The 16,790-nt window shown below is 47.8% G+C and overlaps 2 protein-coding genes and 1 non-coding gene across 3 annotated transcripts; 1 reads left to right on the top strand and 2 right to left on the bottom strand.

Moving 5' to 3' along the window:
- Positions 1-4,835: 4,835 nt before the first annotated feature.
- Positions 4,836-8,816, top strand: LOC123085593 (protein MALE DISCOVERER 2). Its single transcript, XM_044507256.1, has 6 exons — positions 4,836-5,134; positions 5,217-5,280; positions 5,997-6,427; positions 6,510-6,700; positions 6,780-6,912; positions 8,080-8,816. The coding sequence occupies exons 1-6, from the start codon at positions 5,059-5,061 to the stop codon at positions 8,658-8,660; spliced, it is 1,476 nt and encodes a 491-aa protein (XP_044363191.1). The 5' UTR covers positions 4,836-5,058; the 3' UTR covers positions 8,661-8,816.
- Positions 8,817-9,004: 188 nt separating this feature from the next.
- On the bottom strand, positions 9,005-9,124 carry LOC123088713 (U5 spliceosomal RNA). Its single transcript, XR_006442023.1, has one exon. It is a non-coding gene; the product is annotated as a U5 spliceosomal RNA (small nuclear RNA).
- Positions 9,125-9,748: 624 nt separating this feature from the next.
- On the bottom strand, positions 9,749-14,132 carry LOC123085592 (ethylene-overproduction protein 1). Its single transcript, XM_044507255.1, has 4 exons — positions 11,811-14,132; positions 11,190-11,481; positions 10,799-11,108; positions 9,749-10,469 (listed from the first exon to the last, which is right to left on the bottom strand). The coding sequence occupies exons 1-4, from the start codon at positions 13,877-13,879 to the stop codon at positions 10,234-10,236; spliced, it is 2,907 nt and encodes a 968-aa protein (XP_044363190.1). The 5' UTR covers positions 13,880-14,132; the 3' UTR covers positions 9,749-10,233.
- Between the last annotated feature and the right edge of the window lie 2,658 nt (positions 14,133-16,790).

Raw genomic sequence — 16,790 nt, 5'->3', positions numbered from 1 at the left:
CTTGCCGCCTTTCCCAGGATGACACTTGTCATAGCGATTAGGGCAACTAGGAGCCCAATGATCAGGATTCCCACACACATGACAGATACCTTTCTTCTTGTCATTCTTCTTCTTGAAGTTCTTGTGCTGGACAACCTTGTTCTTCCCATCAAACTTTACTTTACCATCAAACTTACTCTTGTTCTTAAACTTGTGGGGTTGGAAGTTCTGCTTCTGTACCACATTGGCACTAGATCCTCCCTCAATACCTCGAGCACGTGTGTCCTTTGCTCTCGCCTTTTCTTCCACATCAAGAGTGCCAATGAGATCCGGGACGGAAAACTCCTGCCTCTTATGCTTTAGCAAGGTAGCAAAGTTCCTCCATGAAGGAGGAAGCTTAGTGATGATACCTCTGGCAACAAACTTGTCCGGTAGCATACAACCGAAGTGCTCAAGTTCTCTAGCAAATGATTGTATCTCATGAGCTTGCTCAACCACGGAGCGCTCTTCAATCATCCTGTAATCATAGAATTGCTACATGATGTATAGCTCAGTGCCCGCATCCGAGACCCCAAACTTGGCCTCGAGTGCATCCCACATATCTTTTCCATTATCAATTTACGCATAAGCATCAACTATGTTCTCACCAAGAACACTCAAGAGAGCAGCCTTAAACAGAGTATCCATTTTCTGAAAGGCTTGTGCCTGTTGAGCATCAAGCTCTCCTTCAGGTTTGCCAAGAGTGGCGTCATAGCAACTCATGGTTTGAAACCATAAGACTACTCTCACGCGCCACCTCTTATAGTGGATACCCTCAAACATAGGAGGTCTCATGGAAGCAGCAAAACCACTCGGGGTAAATTGCCTATAATAAGGTTTTTGGATTGTTGGAAATATGAGCAATTCACCAATAATTTTATTAACAGAAATACTAGATAAAGCATGACCAGTATAGTAGTGATAAAACAAGCCATGCGATTTGACAAAGAGAAGGTAAACATCATCTTCATATATGAACTGTAACTAAACATATCTAAAGCAGACAGTATAGCAAGTTGCATATATGAAATAGAGTCTAACATATCTAGGGCAAATACTATAGAGTCTAACATATCTAGTGCAAATACTAGAACAAGGAACTGTAGCAGGACCTCTAATAGAAAGGAGAAGAACACGTACGGGACAACAACAGCAGAAGTGCTGGATTTGGGGTCGGTGTCCTCGCCTGCCATGTCGTCGAGGAGGTCGTGGACATCGGGGAAGAAGTCGTCGGCGACCGGATCGTCCGTGATGAAGCAGCCAATAGTCGCATTGAGCGCTCCCCAAAAACCTTATCACCCTTCTCCCGTACAGGACTCAAAGAGGTGCGGTTTCGGAGGCCTACTGTCCCGACCTGCGGTGCACGCCGCAAGCCGGGATGGGGAAGATCGTAGCAGCAATGCAGTGCTTAGGAATTTGTGGCGAGAGGAGGAAGAGGTTCTGGTGCATCTTCTCTGGGAGGAGCGACCTCCCTTTTATAGGCGCAAGAGAAGGAGGCGAGAGGGCGGCGACGGGAGGCGAAACGAAGAGATGGAGATGAAGCGAACAGCCAGCAGCCGACGAGCTGCACCGTTCGCATTCGAACTCCACTTTCGCAAAAATCTTTTTGCGAAAGTGGAGTTCAGGTATACCCGTAGTGCGTGGCAAAAATTTAGACATCGGCTCGGCTCATTCCCGCAACCCGCGGCGCGGCGTGGCGTGGCGTGGCGGCCGGCGGAGGAGGAGGGCGCGTGGATGTCCCTCTTGTTCTCATGCTCATACAAGTGGGAAAAGAACCTCCCTTATAAGGAGGTCCAACTCCCACTCAACTAGCAATGTGGGACTAAACTTTAGCAGTATCCCTTGCCTTGCACAAATGGGCTAAGTGGGCCTCTATGATTTATTAGAAATTTCTGAAACTGCTATTGGGCTAGGCCCAAAATAGACAAAATTCCAGCGTATGAGGGTATTGTAGCTTTACCTTTGTCACTGCACTACCATTGTCTTTGGAAATTTAATTTCAACCAAAACTAGGAGGAGAAAAATCTATCACACACGAGAAGCATCATAATTCCATGATGAATGCCTATGGAATCTTAAGAGGGCTTGTCCGGAAAAGAGATAATGAAGATCACACTAGCGTGAATACTTCTTTGTCAACTACAAGACTATCTACAAGCCGAAGAAAAATATAGGTCTAGGCCTTCTTTTTTACTTTTTTGACATCTAGTGGTTAGGTATGTGTTGCATCGATGATGCCATAGTTCAACTAGAGCAACCCCAAATACGTAGGGTCGGGTCAAAACTACCCTTAGTATATATGCTTCTACCATCATTGCAATTGAATGGGGATTTAATACGCCAATGTTTTGACATCGTATTTGGAAGGGGGGAGTGGCACTTTGCAGCAAGGTGTTGGAGCATAATTTCCAACCCTCCCTCACAATTCAGATTTTTGGAGTAAGTAGTTGGTGCATGAATTCAATATGGTATCAGAGCCAAGAGGTTTCGATTTCAAAATCCTGCCAACACATTATTAAAAAAATTATTTACAGCCTACATCGATTCCTTGTCCAGATACTAAAGAAACCTAGATTTGAGGGAGAATGTTGAAATATATTGCACGCTCGATCCATCAGTTCAGACTGATGGGTGAAATTGTTAGGTACATTGGATGAAGTAGCTAGAGCATGAATGTTGACCCAACAAAATACCATTCTAGTACATGCTAAGCCCAAAATGTCACATTTGATCTCCTTCCTAAAATTGCACATCCGGATTTATGGTAGTAGGCAGCCTGACAAGCCTTTTTTCGACATGTGTGCAAACCTGTGAACACCCAATCACCTTTGTAATGACTACATATTATAATGTAGATGTGTTTTGGGGGCTACTTTACCTTCCAAGTCTGGTCACCATTAACAGATAAGAGATAAGACGCCCTCGCTACGATGTAAGGAGCAAGATAAACGACCCATAAATATCCTTCTGCGTGTGAGCAAATCAGGATTGTCTACATAAGAGGCCAAGATAGAGGGAGATAGTCTTTATTGCCTTTAAGGACTCAAACAACTTAGCCTTAGGCAGTGGCAGAGCTTAGTAAGGGCCAAGGGGGGTCATTACCCCCCCCCCCAACCAAATACATTTCTTTGGGGCATCTCCAATGCAAACCCCTAAATGGACACCGTAAATGTCCTCAGACTGGTCTAGACGTGGTCCACGAACATGACGCGGGAGGGAGTCATCCAACGTTTTTCATAAATTAACCCTCATTTGTTTGCCTTGGAGGGGAGAGAGGTGATTGAGACCATTCATGTGGTTGGATATGTGTGAGTGGTGTGCGGTTGGGAGGACAGAGAGAGGGGGAGGGAAAAGAGAGGAGGACCACTTGGTTGCTTTTTCTTGGTCAAGTGCATGTCCGGGCTCCCACATACCCCCTGCTTCCGGTTTGCAGGAAACTGGACGTCCGGACTGCAACGCGGACCAATAAGGGTCCCCATTGGATCACAAAATTGGTCCGACATATACATGAGCTTTGAGGGTCTCCTTCGCAGATGCCCTCACATAAAAATATAATATTTAGCACTATTTGGACCAAATTTGACATAATACACTACACTAGCTCTCAACTCTTTTAAGACTCATCCCCCCTCTCAAATCGTGTTAAAGCTCCGCCACTTCCCTTAAAAGGGGAGCAGTCCGTATTCAATAGCTATGGTGCCTTTCTTTTATTTGTTTTGCTTCCGAAAACATCATCTCTTGTAAATATTGTTATATTTGTAGTTCTTCAAAGTGGAAAAGTACACGAAACGAGGACCATTGTCGGGAATCTCACAACAGTTCAACAGTGAGATTCACTTGTGAGCAATGCTTACCATGCACAGACATTTTGAAAGTATATATAAAGTACACGAAACGAGGACCATTGTCGGGAATCTCACAACAGTTCAACAGTGAGATTCACTTGTGAGCAATGCTTACCATGCACAGACATTTTGAAAGTATATATTTTATACGATACATCTTTTTGCAATAAAGGCATGTTTGGTTCCAATAAGTCACCTGACTTATAAGTCAGGTGACTTAAACCAGCGACTTATAAGTCACGTCTGTTTGGTTGTCACCTGACTTATAAGTCACCTAACCACACCTTCCCACCTTATTTTTTTATATAAAGGTGGTGGGACCCACGCAAAAAGGGGTTGACTTATAAGTTTTAAGTTGGGGTGACTTATAAGTTGAGTCTGTTTGGCAAAATAAGTCACTTTTTTCATTTTTCGACTTATAAGTTGATGACTTATTTGTAATCAAACAGGCCCTAAGTATCCCATGCTTACCATGCATAGACTTTTTGGGAATCGGTGCAGTCAAAATCACACCCATACACTATCAATAAGTATTCGACGTTTAAAATTATCATAACTAGTTTTAGAATAACGATATACTCCCTCCATTCTAAAATTCTTGTCTTAGATTTGTCAAAATACGGATATATCAAGTCACGTTTTAGTATTAAATACATCCGTATCTAGACGAATGTAAGACAAGAATTTTAGGACGGAGGGAGTATTTAATAGGACCACAATTTTACAAAAATGCACTCATATGTTTCTTGTAAAAATTCACATCCATGTGAAAAAATAACGGCCAAAGTTGTTGAGGACGAACGATTATACCCAGAAATGAAGAGGAAGAAAAATCTAGGAAGTTGGTTCCACAATGATGAGCAAGCTGCATTAACTTGCAATCCATACATGTGGAGGATGATTGGATCAACGAACCAAACAATTTTAAAACGGAAGAAAAAAAGAACCAACTAAAAGCTTCTTGTTGTGTGGTCGCCTTCGTGCAGCCTCCCTTTCCCTCTCCTCTCCACCACCTTCGGCTGCCACTTTCGCCGCCTCCACCGCCCTCTTGCCAACCACACCACGCGCCGTCTCTCCTCCGGCATCCCGCCTCCTGTGACCGCCGCCATCCACCTTCCGGATCAGATTTCCTCCCCTCCGACGCCAGCCACTGCGCCTCCACTGCTATTTTCTCGGCCCGTGCAGCGGTTAAGCGATGGAATGGCCGCCGCCCCACAGGCTCCTTCTTCTGTTCCTGCTTGCCTTCTCTTGGCGGCTTGGAGGAGGAGCAGGTTTAGTTCTCTTTTGCTCGAGCTTTGGATTCCTCCGAGTTGTTGGGGTATGCATTTGGGCTTACGGCGTTGCTTGCTGCAGGGATTGGGGGCTTTGGAGTTGGAGCTGAGGAGTTGAGCAGCAATGGAGCTTCTTTTAGTCGTAGGCGAGCTCTCAGATTCTGGAACTGATTCTTTTTTTGGTGCTTGCAGGAAATGGATCGATGTGATTTTGCTATCCAGAGTTTGTGATTTTTTTTTTTTAGATTGGAACTAGACAACAGGTGTTTTTAGTATTGGCCTATTTACCATTAATGGGCAACAAATGCCACAAATTTAGTAATTTACCAGTTTGGTTGGAACCATCATCTCTTGAGCTCTGAACTAAACTGACATTAGCTATATGCATATAAGCACTGGTGATCTGGTTCCCTAGTGATTATTTTCTTAATAAAAAACTTTTTGCTGCGCTTCTCTTTGCATGTTTATCCACAGAGACAGTTTGCTGGGTGAAGTTCTGCAGTAGTAGCAACTTTTTAGCATTTACATGAATGGTGCCTGTGGTTATTTTAGAAAGCCTTGGATTGTAGTCACGGAGAGATCAGAGATGTGCCACTAGTTTTTTTTTTTTTTTTGAAAGAAAGTGCCACTAGGTTGTTGAGTGAGAGCTTTTTTTCTCACTGAATTTCGATTAACTATTTAAGTATTTTTAAGATAAATACGGTATTGCAGTATATCTCTTATTATATAAATGATCGTATGGATATGGTAGTAAACGAATCAAGGGCAGGTGGTTTTTGTACTTCCATCATCAGAAATGGCAAATATTTATCTTGATAATACATCCCCCAAGTCTTAACTATTTGTTTTCTTGGACTTTCAGAAGAATGCTGCAGATTGGTGGTGAAAACCAAGGTGCCGGGTATCTTTTCTCACATGTACAAGCTCCAACATCAGGACCAGTGTCTGCTCCATCACCCTCAGAATTCATATCATCACCACCAGAAGGTGCACCATCACCATTTTATTCACGACCGACGCCACAGCGATCCCCTTTACGCCATGATCCACCAATAGTCCTTCCACATCCGCTTAAGTTTAAGCCCGCAGCTGGGGGAGCTGGGCATGATCATTCGGTTCAAACTCCATCTCATAAGCATTCCTGGACAACCTATGGTTTAGTTGCAGCAGGGGTTGCTGCTTTCCTTATCATATCAGCATCTGGTGCTCTGTACTGCCGAGCTAAAAAGGTGGGGACTGTGAAACCTTGGGTGACAGGACTTAGCGGACAATTGCAAAAAGCTTTTGTAACAGGTATGCTTTGTTTGTACTTTAACATGTGTGTACCTAGGAGTTTGTTCTGATGTCACATCACAATTTAATCGTGTATTTATAGGTGTACCTGCACTGAAACGATCAGAGCTGGAATCAGCGAGCGAGGATTTCAGCAATATAATCGGCTCCACATCTAGCTGCATGATGTACAAGGGAACTTTATCGAGTGGAGTTGAAATTGCAGTTGCGTCGAGTTTGGTAACGTCTGCAAAGGATTGGACCAAAGAATGTGAATCACAGTACAGGAAAAAGGTACTGTTAAGTTTCCTGCCGCTTGTATAAATGTACACTGTTTAGCTTTTATGTTTGATTCCAATGGTTATGTTTTCAGATCACAACTTTGTCCAAAGTAAACCACAGGAATTTTATGAACTTGCTTGGCTACTGTGAGGAAGCGCATCCTTTTACCAGAGCCATGGTATTTGAATACGCTCCGAATGGGACGCTTTTTGAGTATCTGCATGGTAAGTGTATTCTTAGTTTCTTACCATGATTATATATTTTCCCCCCTTTTCACATATCTGTTCTCTTCACCCTGTAACTACAGAAATTCTTTTATGTGAACATTTGTTAACAACGGTGTAAATCATGATCCCGCAAAATCTTACATAAAAGTTTCTCTGACAAATGAACTATGCGTACCTGTTCAGCAAGCAGATTCTAACTGATAAGGATCCCTATGTTTCCCTTATGAATTAGGAGTATCATATAAAATAAAATAAAAGGGAGAATAAAGAGATACCATTTCCTAAAAAGAGGAGAAGAAAGATAAAAAGGAGTGTGGTCTTATTCAAAGTCAAAGCGCCTGGCAATCTTTAACCAGTGATGTGCTTCATATAATTTCTCACATTATTGAACAACTCAAATTTAACAAAGCTTCCGCGATTTCTAAATAACTTTTTAGATCTCCTTCCCCTAGAACCGTACTTGAGAGTTTCCTGCCTCATATGGCTCAGAATTTGCTACTTATCTTAGGGGCATAATTTGGTTTCTTCGAAGGGGAGCCTTGGCGCCAGTGGCGAATCTAGCAGGACATTGGAGGGTAGGCTTAAAACATAAATTTCCTAAGTCTAATTAGCAAATGCAGTGCAATTGTTGCATGTAAAGCACCAGAATATATTTGTCAAGTGGTATGTTTAGCTTAAATATGATTTTGGAGGGTAGGCTTAAGCCTATTGAAGCCTCCCTAGTGGAATCGCCACTGCTTGGTGCAGTGGTAAAGCTGCTGCCTTGTGACCATGAGGTCACGGGTTCAAGTCATGGAAAGAGTCTCTTGCAGAAATGTAGAGAAAAACTGCGTACAGTAGACCCAAAGTGATAGGACCTTCCCCGGACCCTGCGCAAACGGAGCTACATGCACCTCTTGTCTTAACTGAATTTGATCTCTCGAAAATCAAGCACCTCTTGTTAGTTCAGAAGATAGGAGTATGTGTGCATCAACTACATCAGTTTCTTTTTTCAAAATGGAGGTCGAACCCCCGGCCATCAACTACATAAGTTGTACTGTATCTATTACAAAAGAGATAGCTAGTTTGTTCCTATTAGTACTTCTTAACTGTCAGTCAGTCAGTCGGGCGGTGTATCAACATTATATTTTGACAATGTCTCATCCTCGTCAATCCATGTTGCAGTGAGAGAAGCCGAGAAGCTGGACTGGGTGACGCGGCTGAGGATATGCATGGGGATCGCCTACTGCCTGGAGCACATGCACCAGCTGAACCCACCCGTGGTGCCGAGGAGCTTGGACTCGACGACCATATACCTCACCGACGATTTCGCCGCCAAGGTCTCAGACCTCGAATTCCCAGACGACGGCGCAAAGGGATCATCACCTCGTTCAGCCACATCAGACCTGGAAACCGCGGTGCAGAGATACGGCGTGGTGCTGCTGGAGATACTGACGGGGAGGGTGGCCTGCTCCGACGAGGACGGGCCGCTGGAGCGGTGGGCGTCCCGCTACCTGGACGGCGAGGTGCGGCTGGCGGAGCTGATCGACCCCAGCATCGGCTCCTCCTTCTCCGAGGAGGCCGCGCGCGCGCTGTGCGAGGTGGCGAGGTCCTGCGTCGACCCGGACCCGAAGAGGAGGCCGACGATGGCGGAGGTGGTGGCCCGGCTGCGGGAGGTCACGGCGCTGGGGCCCGACAGGGCCACCCCCAAGGTGTCGCCACTGTGGTGGGCTGAGCTTGAGATCATGTCTTCTTCTGACACCTGAAGTTGTTACTGAAAAAAAGTTGTTTGGTTTGTACTACTGTATTTGTTTGGTTGCTGCTGCTGCTGATCTTGCTTGTTGAATTGGTAGTCAGGCAGAGGGTGTTTGAAGTTTGCTTCAGGATTGCAAATAATCGTACGCAAAGCCCATGAAGCCCAATTTCAAGCGTGAGCCATGCTGTCCAGACCCAAACAAAAGGAAGAATAACAGTTAACTGGAGTCTGGAGGCATGCATGGTAACAGAAAAAACTTACGAACTCTCAATGAAAATGCTAGTAGGAGTACCAATTTGGAGCATGTATGTATTGAAACGCAACAGTTTAAACATTTGGGACCCACATTGTAGGACCTTCTCACAGGGAGAAGGAACCCTCAAAAAATTGGTGTATGCTGCCTGGTGTGGCGAGCCCACGGTATTCTTTAGTAAAAGGCGAAAGAATAGTTCGCTATGTGCTCACCACGCAGCTGCGTGCTCTCTAATGCTGGCACCGGGAGCTGTTTTAAAGAGGCCAGGTGGGACAAGTCTCTAGCGCCTAGCAGTGTGGGACTAAATAAGCTGAAATGCAGTCGCTGAGACACAGCCTGGAGAGTGGCGACTCCTCTGCTTGCTGCTGCCGGGCCTAAATCACTCTTCTTCTTTTTTGCAATCAACCGGGCCCAAAGAGTTTTGCGGGCAAATTTTACGGGATTGACGGATTGTTGCGGCCCAAATCAATGACAAAGGAGTAGTCTCTACCCAGCGGGCAGCGGCGACATGTGATTGATGACTTACAGTGGAGTAAAAACAAGCTTGACAAATATGTTGAGAAGAGAAGGAATGGAGCAAAAACAGTTGATGGTCGTGGTTTTTATGAAGACGAAAACCGGGTGCCTGGCCTGGGCTGGGTAGCAGAATAAGAAAAGCCAGAAAACTGTCTCTTTGGGAATGGAATGGAACAGATGGGTGGCCTGAGCTGGGTGGGGAGCACGCAGACGCAGTGGCCAGCGACAACCAACCAAGCAAATCGTATAGGCTGGGTCGTGGAAAAGCACAACTCTTTATGCACAGATCGTGCCTCCGAATAACACGCCACCAACAGGCAAGGCAAATATATAAATAAAACATTAAGAAAATAGGAGGAAAAAGAATGAGAAAGCATGAGCCTGCCTTGCCGGCTGCTCTGATTAAAGGGCAGCCTGTTCTGTTCTGTTGTGTCGCAGCCCTCTTCCTCTTTTTTCATTCAGCTCTCATCAGACCAACATAGTTCCCTGGAGCCCCTAGTCTTGCTGACGTATACAGTACATACGAAAAATGATGCCATTTTGCCATTTACACGCTTTGCTATTCTTACATTTTTGTTACAGCAACCAAGCTCTCTCATCAACCTCCTGTACGTTACACGCAGAGCTCGACCGACCTTCGCCTCGCCGTTGCATTGCATCGTATGCTTCGCTTACACTCATCGGTCCGTCCGTGCTCTCTTCTGCCCGCCTCGCTCTACATTTTTCTCTCCTTGCTGTGGAAGGGCCAAAATCGCTTCATCATTCAGCTAGCTGATCATCGACGATGGTGGTCGCACGCGCAGGATAGACCCAGCTAGCTCTCGGATTGATGATCAGCCTTGGAGGAAGCCTTGTTGTAGAGCTCCAGGGTGTCTCCGTGCTGCGGGTGCATGCACAGGGCCGCCTCGCAGTCGCGCAGGGTGCTCGCGCTGTCGCCCATCGAGTCCTGGAAGGCCGCGCGGAGGTGGAGCAGCTGGAGGTCCGGCTTGAAAGCCAGCGCCTGAGTCAGCTCCCCGATCGCCTCCTCCTCCTTGTTTTCGTCCATCAGAACTGGGGATCACAGCAAACATGTTATCATCAAGCCATTGAAAAACTCTTCAGACTTTAGCTCTGAACTTCTCTCTATCGGAAAAAATAGCCATGAACTTTTTTAACAATTCACTATCGTCTCCAGACATTAATGAAACCTTAAGATACATGGATAGCTATGAATTCCGCGCATTGTTCTAAACTTAACAGAATGCAAGGCTTCAAAAAATTGTTTAGCATTTTGTGTTGAAAGCTGACACTGCTGTAAAGTTTGTGCACATTAGAATAATGCAAAGCCATCAAGAAGATTCATAGTGCCAGCCATCATATGTTCAGTGCAGTGGACTCACCAGCTGCTCTGTATCTGTAAGGGTAGGTCCTGGTTGGATCCAACAACGTCGCCATATTGAGATCACTTTTCGCAGCGTCCCGCTCGGCATATTCCGACCGTTTCTCATACGCCGAAGCGCTGTTTTTGGCAATCTTTAGGAGCGATGTCATCTCATCAAATGCAGCCTTCTTCCTATTCTTCAAGAAATGGACCCGAGCCAGACCCTGGTGTGCCCGTGTGTGCTTGATGCTCAGTGCTATGCTGTAGCACTCAGTTGCCTCATCCAGCAAATCACAATCCACATATATGCTCCCCATATTGTTGTATGCCTGGAGGATGTCAAACAGCTATTAGCACAAATGATGAACACTTGTCATGGAAAATGAGAAGCGATGATGGATGGTTCTTACTTGCCCCTTCCGTAGGTTGTCAGATGCACAACTGTTAGCATGCTCTAGAAGCTGAACAACAGAAAGCGCAGATTCGACGTCAAGGCTAGAGTCTCCGAGAGCATAAGCCTTTAGGAAGAATGCTTCGAATGATCTTTGGAGACTGAGTGATTGCTCGGCCTTCTCAAGTGCTTCATCGCGATGCCCAGTGTCGTATAAGATCCATCCTTCATATACAAGTCTCTCGTGGTCATGCATCGAACTATTCCGTGCTAATCGCAAACTACGCATAGCAGCCTTCTGACAATTAAGCCTACAATGCATGTGGAAAACAGAAAAATATGTTAAGCTTATGAACTTTGAAAACTACTCCAAGATAGGCAGATACTACTCGTATACTCGTATACTAGATAGTATGAAGATCTAGAAACTGTTGTCGTTTTTGTGAATTTGTTTCTAAGTCGACTAAAATTCCTGCTCTTATGTGTAAAATAAAGCAGTAGGGTATGAAGATCTAGACAGCATAAACTTGATACAAGTAATTATGGAATGAAAGGACTTGATGGGATGTTCTTGCTCAAATTAAGACAATGTAAACTTGTGGAGAAAATTAGCAATTCACAAGTTGGATGCACTGCTCACCTTAACAGGAGTAGCGACTGCCGGAACCGCAAGCTGCTGTTCCCGGGTTCCCTGGCGAGCATCTGCTGGACAACTGCCAGAGAGCCGATGTCGTCCACCCCTGACCACCGGTCGTAGAGCTGCAACCAACAATCCGCCATGTCCCGCTGCTGCACTTGCCCTCGGAGGAGCTCGATCAGCTGCTCCCCGTGCATTTTACCATGGAACATCATGTAGGTCGGATCCAGCGTCAAGATGGCCCTGACATCCCGCACGGCAGCCTCGAAGTCCCCGGCCACAAGGTAGAACCACGCCCGGAGCTCGAGGCAGTCGGTCGCCATCCTGAAGCTGAGCACCTTGTCGATCTCTTCCAGCGCACGCTCCATCTTGTCCTCCTCCAGCAAGGAGGCGGCACGGTACTTGTACGGGTAAGTCAGCGTCGGGTCGAGCTGCGTCGCCGTCCGGAGATCAGCCATCTTCTCCTTCCCCACGCAGTAGACGGCGCGTTCTTGGTACATCCACCCGGCAGGATCGTAGTCCGTGACCACCCTGTTCATCAGCTTGTAGGCCATGTACTTGTGCCCGCACTTGAACTTGGCGCGTGCTACTCCGGCGAGCGAGTACACATGGCCTTCCGCGACAGCCTCCTCGAACCACTCCTGCGCGTCCTTGAACTCGCCGCGCTCCAGCATGACGCACCCGAGCTGGTGCAGTGCCAACTGTTTGTGCCATGGCAACTCTGCGCATTCCCACAGCCGCTCCAGGAGCATCACCGTGGTGTTGGACCTCATGTCCTCCTCCATGGCGACGTACGAGAGGAAGTAGTAGAGCGCGAAGGACGCGTTCCCGGCGGCGTCCAGGCGCTCCCTGCCCTCCGGGCTGCAGAGCAGACGCGCCACCTCGGGGTGGGACAGCGACTTGGGGAGCTCCCGCAGGAAGGCCTGGAGGCAGGTGGCGACGAGGAGATGGGCGGCCTCCTCGAGGCCGAGGTCGATGAGGGAGAGGGCTTCGTCCACGCCGCGCACCATGGAGGCGAGCTTGTTGTCGCAGGCGACCTTGAGGCCATCGCAGCAGAACTTGTTGGCGAAGGCGAGGAGCTCGAGGATGGTGTCCGGAGGGAAGTCGTCGAGGCGGCCGTGTCGGCTGTAGGCGGCGACGGCGCGCATGCCACGCGCCGAGATGCCGTCGCGGCTGAAGTCAATGTGGTCGCGGCGCGCCTCGGCGAACCCGCCGTAGAGGAGCGTGTTGAGCGGCTTCGCTAGCGCGGCGATGCAGGAACGCTCGCACGCCACCTCCTCCTGGCCGATGACGAACCACAAGTCATTGGTCTCATCCTCTTCATCATCATCATCTTCCTCGCTCTCATCGAAGGCGATCGATGCGTTGCGCCTCAAGATTGTGTCGCGCCTCAAGCGCGGAGGGCGAGGGGGAGGAGGGGGAGTGCGGCGGCAGGGGCAGACGGGATCCACGCCGGAGGACTCCGTGGCGAAGACCGCGGAGCGGGGGCACTCGAGGAGCGGGGTCGTCGGGCCGCAGGGATCGAGAGGCGGCGGCATCGGGTCGAACTCGTCCTCCCGGCGCTCGTGCCGAAGCCAGGCGGCGAGCACGACGCGGCGGTGCGAGTCGGTGGCGTGGACGCGCGCGGCACGGAGCGCTCGGCGCAGCAGCCGGGGGTCCCCGAGCGCGTGGAACAGCGCGTGCTGCTCCAGGTACACATCGCAGAGGTCGTCGCCTTTCCTCTCGGCCGACGACATCCTCCGGAACGACGCCGCGAGCGCCGAGACGTGGTCAACGGGGCGAAGGCACGCGTCGAGCGCCGGCTCGAGCGCGGCGGCCGCCGGGAGGCCGCAGGGGAGGGTCGAGTCGGAAGAGAAGGCCCCCGAAGTGGCGGGCGCGTGCGGGTAGCAGAGCGACGCGGACATCAGGGAGACGCTGCGCGGCGGCGGCAGCGGGAGAAGCTTGGCCCCGCCCCCTCCATCCCCGGAGCCGCCGGACGTGGAGGCCGCGGAGTTGAAGGGGTAGATTTGCGCGGCCTTGCACCCCTCGATCAGCTTGAGGCTCCGTATGGTGGTCAAGAAGTTGTTGGTCATAATGCCGCGCCGCGCCTCGCTCCTCCTGCGGCTGCCGGGTTATTGGACGGCGGCGATCATGTCAGAATGGGGGTGGGGGGATTTTCGGCGGAACGGCCGGAGCGCGCCTCGCCTCCGCCCTTCCGCGCGGCCGCGCCTTCCCGCCGTGCGCTTGCGGGTCGCGCTGTGCCTACGGTTGGTTGGTTAATGCCGCTGGCTTGGGAGGGCGGCGGGGGAGGGAGGATCGATCGGGTCGGGTCGGGTGCGGAGGAGGGGAGGGCCGGGGATGAAGCGGAGGGGCGCGAGAGTCGGGTGGGTCTCCCTCCCGCTGTCACCACCGTCCGCTGCGCTGCACGAACAAAATTGGATCCTTCGCGTTTAATTTTTCTCCGACCCATGCTTTGCTTGAAATGTTCGTATACTATTCTTCTTCACAAACAGTGGATGATTTGTTATTAGTGCACAGTTTGTGATTATTGTGCTGTGTTAGTGTTATTTTTTAGGGCTGTTGACTGGTGTGATTTTTTGGTTGCGTTGTTTCCTTTCGAAAGACAGTAGGTGATTTTTTTTTGAAAGGCAAAAATGCATATTAAAGTCGATCAGCCCTACAAGGCCATTCATATAAAAACCTGAAACTCCACAACCTTCTTTAGTGAATTAACGGTGTCTTCTTCCTGCTCTCGCACTCATCGATAACGTGTCGTGAGTGAAGCTCGGTACCATCTCTAAACCTCCGAAACACCATCGCAACTGGGAAAAAAATTGTTGACGTAGGAGTCTGGAACTCACCGGTCAGAGCCGAAAAATGTTGACAACAATGCTCTGGAAACATATAACCGCCCCGAAGGAGACGGTGAAAAAGGATGGAAGACAACTCCAGATCCGATAAGATAGATTCGAGGGAGACATGACCTCATAAGACTCCCTCGACAACACCAATGTTGGTCGAATATTGTCGGTCAAAGAAGGAGTCGGAGGATTGTTTCCTCTCAGCTAGAAAAGTGCTGGACCCCAAATGCAAGGGTTTGTAGAAAGCAACAATTTCTCTTAAAGTGGATGATCTTAAAGTTTATCGAACCAGTGAGTTTGCTAAGTGGCCAATGATATCACAAATACAAAACTGCCTTTGCCTCCAACAAAACTAGTAAGATTGCCAGTCTTGCTAGCCTTACTCGTGTTGGGGCTGGACAACAACAATGTGCTGCACAAATTCACTGACACGGCAAGTATGCACACTACACAGTCCCCTCCACTTGCGATGAACTTTAAGTTCAACCAACAAGTAAGCAAAGGAATGAAACAAGCAACATATACCTGTGACACAAGATTTAACGTGGAAAAACCTCTTCAACCTGAGGAGTGAAAAACTACGGTTGTGGACCGACCGGTCCACACAACTTCACTATGAGAATGATGAGTGCAAAGTTTTCTCTAAAACCTCTAGAGAGATTTACGCACACTCTCCACGTTGCCAACCAGCAACAGCAACAACGACAACACAAAAGGCAAGATTTCAGCAAAGCAAAGTTTACTCATTTAGTGTTTTGCAAACTTCTCTTAAATCGCTAAACCAAACAACACTAAATATGGTAGACAGGTATACACACGAGGTACTGAGATCCTCTCAGAATTTCAGCTCAACCGTACACTGTTTGCCTATCCAAACTATTCATTTCCCAAAACTACTCTGTTATGAAACTGCAGCAATCCGAGGTGACAAAACCACCCCAAATCTAATGCTCCACTGACCCAATCATCAAACCAGTTAAACAGATCAAAGTATGGAATGAGCTCATCAAGTTTGGTGCCAATTCAAGCATGTTTGAGCCTCCAATCACCAGTTTGAACACCGTCTAGCTAGATGCAGCAAATCTGGACAAAACCTCCACTTCTTCTTCCTCTCTTCTCTCGGTTTTGTATTCCGCTCTTGTGTGTTCTCTCAGTCTCATAATGGAAGCCACGCACCAGCAAGGGTGGAGTGGCTAGGGTTTTCTCCTTGCCTCCCTACATTAGGAAGCACTCACAACCATTGGATACAACGAAGATCAACAGCTCGCGCATGTTGGACTTTTGGGCTGATGTTGGGCTAGCAACACACCTTCATGTGGAGGGACATAGTCTAACAACTAAGTGTAAGGATAAAATGCAAGTGTGTATGAAAGATTGATTGCAAATAAAAAGTAGAAAAAAGAATTATAAAGAGTGTTTGATCGAGGTTGGAAGAACTAGGAATCGATAGGTTAACTAGTGGTTTCTCCCCAAAAGATGGCATGGTTTGGTGAACAAAACTACATTTATGCATAGGTTAAATTGTAGTTTTTATGACTATGACTATACATGGCATAAGTACGTATGAGCATCACAGCCAAACATCTAGAGACCATTATCCAGCTACATCTATAGCTAATACTCCACTCAAGACCGCTACTCACATGCATCCTAAAATATTAAGTAACAAAATAGAGTATTGCAATAAGCATGATGACATGAAGTAGATGATATATTTTATTCACCCTACATTCAAAGGACAAGTATGCAATCACCTTCCATATATAGTGGCATGATGTCTACTACGCAACTTTATTCTTGTAGCCACGTACTGGGCCTCCAAGCGCAGAGTTTTATAGGACAGTAGCAATTTTCCCTCAAGTGGATGACCTAAGAGCATCTCTAACAGCCGCGGAACACGCGGCGCGCTAAAAAGTAGTTTGCGGCGCACCCATCGCCAGGTTTGGCGCGGCGTACAGCGCTGGCTCCAGCAGCCACGCTAAAATACAGCGCGCGCGCTAAAATGCAGCGTGCGCAAGGAGCCTATATTTGTTGGGCCCCGCGCATATCCATATTTGTTGCATTTTGGACACAAAATAAATTTCACATAGATATAAAAAAACGATACAAAAATATTTTACATAGTTCATAGCATAATAGATAA

This window comes from Triticum aestivum, chromosome 4A, assembly GCF_018294505.1.
Source record: "Triticum aestivum cultivar Chinese Spring chromosome 4A, IWGSC CS RefSeq v2.1, whole genome shotgun sequence".
Taxonomy (NCBI): domain Eukaryota; kingdom Viridiplantae; phylum Streptophyta; class Magnoliopsida; order Poales; family Poaceae; genus Triticum; species Triticum aestivum.
The sequence above is the reverse complement of the archived record's forward strand: the minus strand, read 5'-3'. Positions and strand labels throughout refer to the sequence as shown.